This window comes from Nannospalax galili, unplaced genomic scaffold (assembly GCF_000622305.1).
Source record: "Nannospalax galili isolate Female #2095 unplaced genomic scaffold, S.galili_v1.0 scaffold85, whole genome shotgun sequence".
Lineage (NCBI taxonomy): Eukaryota > Metazoa > Chordata > Mammalia > Rodentia > Spalacidae > Nannospalax > Nannospalax galili.
Genome location: NW_008358866.1, coordinates 8,730,664 through 8,739,304, shown reverse-complemented (window position 1 = coordinate 8,739,304; position 8,641 = coordinate 8,730,664). Strand labels below are relative to the sequence as shown.

The 8,641-nt window shown below is 39.7% G+C and overlaps 1 protein-coding gene across 3 annotated transcripts in view; it reads right to left on the bottom strand.

The window, feature by feature from the left end:
* Positions 1-8,641, bottom strand: part of Ankib1 (ankyrin repeat and IBR domain containing 1) — a 142,102-nt gene that overhangs the window by 15,272 nt on the left and 118,189 nt on the right. For all 3 annotated transcript variants that reach the window (XM_008822540.2, XM_008822541.3, XM_029558357.1), the window contains exons 10-11: positions 5,798-5,886; positions 766-896 (exon numbers count right to left, since the gene is read on the bottom strand). In XM_008822540.2, the coding sequence (XP_008820762.1) occupies positions 766-896; positions 5,798-5,886 (220 nt within the window). The remainder of the gene's footprint in view (positions 1-765; positions 897-5,797; positions 5,887-8,641) is intronic.

The window sequence follows — 8,641 nt, the reverse complement described above, 5'->3', positions numbered from 1 at the left end:
GGCAGTCAAAACATACCCAGGAAGCCTGTGTGAGAAACTAGGCCCTAGGAGGTATCTGCTCGACCCTTCGTATCTTTGCTAAGCTCAGCTGCTCATGATCACTCTACTATTGTGTTGCTTTGGTTCCTAACTACATTTCTTTATAAAAAACTGTTTTATTATTTTTATTTTATTTTACGTGTATGAATGTATTGCCTGCATGTGTGTAAGTGTGCCCATGTCATGCAATGCCTGAGGAGGTCAGAAGAGGGTGGCGACAGATCCCCTGGAACTGAAGTTAGGGTGGTTGTTAACTGTCATGTGGGTGCTGGGAATCGAACCCGGGTCCTCTGCAAGAGCAGTCAGTGCTCTTAACTGCTGAGCCATCTCTCCAGTTCCTGGTATTTTAATTTTCAAAAGTAATGAATTATTTATTTGACTGATATGATTAGCAGAGTTCCATTTTCTGGTTATTTAAAAATTTTTTTCTAAATTTATTTTTATTTTATGTATATGACTGTTATGCCTGCATGTGCATAAGTGCACCCATGTTGTGTTGTGCCTCTGGAGGACAGATGGTGGCACTGGATCCCCTGGAACAGGAGTTATAGACGGTTGTTAGCTGCCATGTGGGTGCTGGGATTTGAACCCTGGTCTTCTGCAAGAGAAGCCAGTGCTCTTAACAGCTTGAGCCATCTCTCCAGCCACCCCCATTTTCCGTTCTGTATTGACAAACTAAATTAAGACTTTAACCAAAAAGCATGCAAATATTTCTTAGTGTCTTACCTTGGCACACTGCATATGATTGCAACCTTCATTCTTCTGTATTGGAGACTTACAATTAGCACAAGGCTTGGAATTAGTTAACAACCAGAGACAATTGGCAGCATCCTCATAAGCTTCACTGACTCCCACAACTTTGGGATATTAAGCACAAACAAAAATAAATGATTAAGTACACAACTTCGTGGGCGAAAGCTATTCTTTGGAGGTTTTTTTCCATTGTAAGCAGGCACATGAATCTAATGAGACATGCCTAAAACTAAACGTTGTTTCACTCAGACCTGCTTTTTCTCCATAGTCCCGATGCTGGTGGTAAATTATCTAGACTGTTCAGATTCAATTTAGGAGGAATACAATCTTTACCACATTCTGGCTCACTCACTGTTTGTACCTCACTGATTCCACTTCTTTCCCTCCTGCTTCCTCTCTAGCCCTGCTTTTCATTGCTTTTGCTAGGGTCCTCCACATCTCTTGCTTAGACAACAGGATCATAGAAAATTGACCTACTTTCCAGTCTCTATCGCCCTCCCACTCTCAGCTACACTGCCTACACAGAAATCTTCCATTTGCTTCTCCAAACAAAGGGCTACAAGACAAAACTCAACTCACTTTAGCAAAGAATACAAAGGCCTTCATGACCTGATCCATTTACTTGGTAAGCTTCTCTTAGGGGCTGGGGATGTGCAGCTCAATGGTACCTGCCCCACACCAACTTTATTTTTTTTAAAAATATTTTATTTTTATGTATATATTTTGACTGCATGTGAACCATGTGTGTGCAATGCCCACAGAGGCCAGAGAAGCTGTAGGGATCCCCTGGAACAGGAGTTACAAGGTTGTCAGTCGCCATGTTGGTATTGGGAATCAAACGTGGGTCCTCTGAAAGAATAGCAAGTGTTCTTAACCACTTATCCATTTCTCCAGACCTCCCTCCCACCAACTTTATACACTGACTTCTTAAATTCAATTACTCCTACTATAATTTGAGATTTGTAATCTTAAGGAATGCCATGGTCTTTAAAGAGTCTAAAAATTGCATTTTATAGCACCCCCGCCATGACGCAATTTAAAGAGTTTTAGAGGCACAATTTTTTTTGGTCCAATTTTTTTTTTGGTCTTTCTGAGACAGGGTCTCCCAGTAGCCCCCAGCTGGTCTGGAACTCACTATGTAGACTGACTGGCCTTGAACTCACATAGATCTGCCTGCATCGACCTCCTCAGTGCTGGGATGAAAGGTGTGCACTACCACACCCAGCTGAGAGGCACAATTTTAAAAAGTTCTTTTTCCTATTAAAAATGGAAGGGATCAGTAAATTCTGTTTTCTTTTCTAACTCTAACTGCACTGGGAAGCCCTACTTTTTCTTTAGTGAAAATGATGTCAGAAGTTACTTAAATATCACTGTAAGTGGCCCATCTTAATCAAAGCTTTAAATGCAGATACTTTCTAAAAGAAGCTGGTGGTAAGTTTTAGCTGTACTGTCCAAAGCATGAGAGAAACCAGACTGAGTTTTAAGGACAGAATCCCCAGATATAACCCAGAGAAATGGGGCCAGAGGCTTGGACTGACAGGCCCCTAGAAAGTGGCTCTGTATGTGAACTAGAGAAGCTGGGTACTGTGAGCAGTCCTTCCATGGAGCCCAGCGGCACAGTGAGACTGTCTTGCTGCAAACACCCCATGTGCCTACCCACTTACATTTGTATCTTGCTGTTGGACTGTAAAACACTGGCTTTTAATCCTACATAGCAAAGAGAAGCATTAGCAGCAATGAGAAGATCAGATGTGCCTATCTGCTAGAAGATGGTTGATTTGAGGGGGGCTGAGGGGAGAACATAGGCAATTTGGTGGATACAGAAATTTGAGAACCTTAGCATACTCCCAGCTAATAAGGTCAAGCTTGTAGAGGCAATGCTGTCAAATCGAAGCACTGAGTGCCTCTCACATTTCAAACATCTAATTTTTGTTTAAAAGAAGTAGCCTTTCCTCTCTTTTCGGCATCAAAATTATTATTAGTTTAGAGGCTTTAGCATATTCTTATGATCTGTATTGTCCATTGTTATAATAAATAAAGCACAAAGCCACTGAAACAAAGCAGCTGTGTAGTGTGCAACATAAGACATTTCTTCCACTCAGAGAGAATGCGAGCTTCTAACTGCATTCTTGAGAATTATATGAAAGTAACTCATATTTAGAAATTAACAATCCTGGAAATGCTGGGAAAAATGCTTTCACTTTCAGTTCTCTGGATACACTTATTCTACACATCCATTTCTTTGAACACATGTTCTTTATGATCCTATCATCTTCTTGCTGTGATTAGGCATAAGAGGATCAATTTGACTGCAACTCTTTGGAATTTCACCATTCAAGGACTGGGAAACTAGGCATAAGGGAGAAAATTTTCATGAACTTACAAATTTGATTAAAAATGCTTATGAGAGTTGGGCACCAGTGGTGTGGACTGAAATTCTAGGTACTCAGGAGGCTAGAGCTGAAGAATCATGAGTTTGAAGACAGCTTAGACAACTCAACAAAAAAATTGTCTCAAAAACACCTATGTGATTATTTGTGTGTGTGTGTAAGATGATACAAAGGAATATGGAAACTTAAGACAGTATTTAATCATACTTTTCTTCTTCAGAATATTACTTTTACATATTTAGTGATTGGGTTCTATTGTGTTAGAGTTGGCCAGTTACTATGCACTTTAAGCCTCACCCTAAATTTCACAGATAGTAATCCTGGAATGTAGTAAGGAAAGGCCTGGGTTTCTCTTAGCAACTGGGGCTTTCTGTGCAATCTTGGCTTTGGTTCCTTTTCGGTAGAATACTTCCCACGTAAACATTCTTGCTTCTATCCTATTTTCCAACATTCCTTCCATTTTCTGAATCAAAATCTCTTTTGGACAATTCAAAGGTAAAATGTGAATTTGCAACGTTCTTATCTCTGGTCACCAAAGCATCATGCATTCCATTTTCTAATCTTACACTTCTTTTTCTCTGCTTATCATAATAAGATCACTATCATGTTCAAGAATATTTTGGGCCAGGTGTGGGGGCACAGGATGCTTTTAATCCTAGCACTCAGTAGGTAGAAGTGGGCAGGTCACTATGAGATCAAGGCCAGCCTATCTATACAGTAAATTCCAGGAAAAAAAGACAAGCAAAGCAAAACAAAACAAAAATCCCCCAAAAGGGGATTTTCTTTCACAGCCTCACTAATCATCTGTTCTCAATAGCCAGGGCAATCTTACTCTCCTTCCATAGGAGAAACACATATGTGGCCATGGAGCAACTGACCCACACTGAAATGGTAAGGAACAGTAAGGGTTATCTCCTCCTAACTGAAACACTCCTTCCTGTAGGAGGCTCATGAAGCTCAGGAAGCAAATGAAATCTGCAAGGCTAGAAGTTCCTGAAAGCTACAAGATTCACAAGGCTCTCTCACCAAGGTTATATGAGAAGTAGTAACTGCTGGGGGAGGAGACTCCCCAAAATGCAGCTCTTTTGAGTCATCACATGGGTGGACTTTTCAGTGACACAGCTGCCTTCGAATTGCCCATGTTCCTGCAAGTAACCCTTACCCACACTCCTGTAAATAACCCCAGTAAACACACTGGTTCAAGCAAGACTTGGATAGAATTGCTTCTTTGCTCTGTCACAGGTACCCTATCTGGGGTGAACAGACATCTGCTCATATCCTTCTAGGAAACACCATACAATAACAACTAAAACTGACTACCAATCATACATACTTGCCCTTGCAGAGGACCTGGGTTTGGTTCACAGCACCCACACAGTTGCTAACAACTGTCCCTAGCTCCAGCTCCAATAGAACTGATGCCCTCTTCTGACATCTGTGGGTGTTGCACAACAGGGGTGCACCTACATACATGCAGGCAATACATTCATACACATAAAATAATAAATCAAATATTTAAAAAAAAGAGTAAGTGACATTCCAACTCAAGGGACAAAAATGAACCTCAGGGATCTAAGACCTTGAGATCAGCCCTTGAGTAATGAGAAATTCCTTTACAAAACACAAGCCTGAAGGTTTCATGGCTGTCAATCAGTCCCTCTAAGAATCACTTCAGATGGAAAAACACAAATACCTGTGACAAGCCCCCTCCCAATCCCAGTTAGTTGCTCTTGTTTCTATAATCTCATGTTTACTTAACTGTATGTTATTATAAGAGACTATGATTATCTGACTGCTTCTTCTAGTCTCTGTACTCTCTAAAGTCCGGTATCTTTATTATGTACTTCGCTCTACTGTAGATTCACCAAGTGAATTCTTGATCGTGATTTGCAACACTTCAAACTAACTCCATTATCTAAAATACTTAAAAAGACCCTCACTACATTACCACGAAAGAAAATAGTTGCTGTAAAACACTTTAAATGATGAGAAATTACTGCAAAGCTCATATACTTAAATGTGGGAATTGCTACTGGGAAACATGTAAAAAGGAATCCTTCAGAGAGTCAGACCTCTTGTGTCACCAGGCATATGTACTCAATCCAACCTAAGTGTCACCTCATTGAGTGGGATTACCTATACCAACTCATAGTCTTTCTAAGAGGGAGCAGAGAGGAGTTTCAGTGACAATAAGACAGGATGTTTAAGTATATCCAGAACCATGTAATTGCAAGAAATTAACTTATCTTATTCCTCACTGGAAGTTTTCAGGGAAATGAGAAGTCTTTCTTTACTAGAGACCATAAAATTACTTCCTGTGAAGTACAGAAAAAATGGCCGGCCCACCCAAGGATGAAAAAGGGCTAAATGTGGCCCTTACTTGCTGTTTACTTTAGGCTAGACAGTCTCATTACAAGCATGGGATCTGTTTATCATTCCTCTTTGCAAAAACTCATCTCCAAAAGGAGAGAGGTTAGAGAGGCTGTATTGAACATTAGGCCTAGTATTAACAGATGTGAAAACCTCTCTTAAATAAAGCTTATGGAAATATGTCTACACTATCCTTTGAATGCTCCTAGGAAATATGTAGCATGGCTATGTAAAATTCCTCTTACGTTCTTCTGGCTTCATTTCAGTTATTTTTTGTAGCCAATTTTTCCATGTTTGGCAGTCACAAGGCTCATGTGCTTCACCAAGGCACTCCCTAAGGAACAAAACAGAAAAGGGCATTTAAAGATACTCCTCATCAATATTTAGATGAAAAATATAGATGGTAAATCTTCCAATTTTAAAGCTGAAAACTTTAAGGCACTGTGACAAATGAGACATAAAGCATTTCAGGAGAGGATTTGAAAATGTTGATTCCAAAGCTGGAAAACTTCAGTCTAATTTTTAAAAATCAGTGAACTTACACATTTTAAAAGTTCCACACAGATTATCTAATATAACCTAGTTTTATATACTTTTAGGGGACATAAACATTTTTACTAATGAGGTTTCAGCCACACTAATACTTCTAGTTTTTACTTGTTGAACTTGAGGTATGTTCCCTGGTTTGTTAGACCAGAAGGACAAGCCTCACAACCTACAGACTACAATCTGCATTTTACCAAAATTACCACATGACCATTTTTCATTTGAAAGTTTGAGAACTTGTAAGTAACTGTTCTAATTTAATCTCTGTTGCTGTGATAAAATACTTTGACCAAAAGCAACTTGGGAGGAAAGGATTTATTTGGCTTATATTTCTAGGTCAGTCCATCACTGAGGGAAGTTAGGGCAGGAACTGAAAGAAATGCTGCTTGCTGTCTCACTCTCTCAGCCACAGTGAGCTGAGACCCTCCTACATCAATTAATAATCTAGGAAGTGATTATTAACACCACAGATCTAGCCACAGACCAACCTATTTTAGGGAATTCCTCAACTGAGGCTTCTCCTCTCTGATAACTTTAGGCTGTGTCAAGTTGACAATTAAGGCTGACCAGGACAGTGTCTGTCCCTCCCCAAACTGTCTGTTAGTCTGTCTCTGTGTATGTGGGTTGTGGTAGTGTATGCTTATGTATGTGTGTGCGGAGGCCAGAAGTCAATGTAAGGTGTCTTTCTCTTTGCTCTTTACCTTATGTTCTTTTTTGTTTTTGAAACAGGGTCACCCTGTATCCCCAGCTGGCCTGGAATTTACTAATGTAGACAAGGTTGGCCTTGACCTTACAGAGATCTATCTGCCTCTGCTGGGATTAAAGGCATAAGCTACCACATCTGGTTTATACTTTGTTTTGAGAGTGTCTCTCAGTGAACCCTGAGTTTACCATTTTGGCTAGACTGGCTCACCAGTGAGCCCCTGGGATTTACCAGTTTACCCCCTGTAGTCCCTAGTGCTGCAATTACAGACATGTGCCACCAGGACTGGGTTTTACGTGGGTACTGGGGACCCAAACTCAGGTTATCATGCTTATAGGGCTAGCATTTTATCCACAGAACCAGTTTCCCAGCAATGTAAACCATATTTTGTTGTTGTTTTTTTGTTTTGTTTTATGAGACAAAGTCTCCCTGTAGCCCCAGCTGTCCTAGAACTCACTATGTGGACCAGGCTGGCTTCAATCTCACAGAAATCCACCTGTCTCTGCCTCTGCCTCCTGAGTGCTAGGATTACTAAAGTCATTTGCCACCATGCCCGGTCATCATATTTTTACAGTCACATTTACCTTCAAATTCCCTTGTAACCTGCCAAAGCAATCGAAGATACTTTTACAGGAATCTAGAAAATTTGATTTAAATAACTTAAAACAAAAATTTATTATTCATACTTCAACTGTTCATACCTACATTCTATGACTATGTAAAAACCAAAACTTTAAGAAAAAAGCATTTATAAATCACTTGTTTTAATTCAACATGGTGTTGTATCAGGTACTGAGATCATTATTCCAGCTAATAAGAATGTCACTGGGAAGAGAAACCCCAAATCTGGACCTGATATCATCACCTTCTTAAATAAAGATCTTATTTGTAAAGCTTGTTAAGGTATACCAACTGGCTCAGACAAATCCTTACAAATGAACAGGTAATATTTCACTATATATTAAGAATTACCAAATTTTACTTCATACTCATCAGGGTGGTTATTATAAAAAACTAAAAATAACTGTTGGTGAAGATTTATGAAATCAGAAACCTTGGGCATTGCTGATAGAAGTGTAAATACTGATATTACTGCTATGGAAAACAACGTGGTAGTTCTGTATCAAGTTAAATATTGAAATAGCATTTGACTCAGCAATTTCACTTTTAGGTATTTAATATTACTTTTCTCATTACTGTGACAAAAATGACAGAAGAAACTCAGGGAAGGAAAGGTTTACTTTGGCCCATGGTTTAAAAGAATATAGTTCAAAGGGGCTGGAGAGATTGCTCTGCAGTTAAGAGCAATTCCTATTCTTTTTTTTTTTTTAAATATTTTATTATTTTTATTTTATGTGTACAAGTATATTGCCTGCATGTATGTGAGTGCACTCGTATTGTGCAATGCCGCGGACGTCAAAAGAGGGCTTCAGATTCCCCTGGAATTGGAGTTAAGGACGGTTTGTAGCCACCATGTGGGTGCTGGGAATCGAACCCGGGTCCTCTGCAAGAGCAGTCAGTGCTCCTAACTGCTGAGCCATCTCTCCAGCCCCAACAATTTCTATTCTTATAAAAAAAATGGGTTCAATTCCTAGATCCTATCAGGTGGCTAACAACCATCCATAATTCCAGTTCCAAAGGATCCAACGCCCCCTTCTGGCCTCCGTGGGCATTGCATGACATGTGTGCACTTATGTACATGCAGGCATAACATTCCTAAACATAAAACAAAATATATATATAAAAAAGATGAATACAGTTCATCATGGTGGGAAAGTCATGGAGGCTAGGGCTCCTACCTGTTACACAGCAGCAACCTACTTCCTCTAATTAGGCCCTA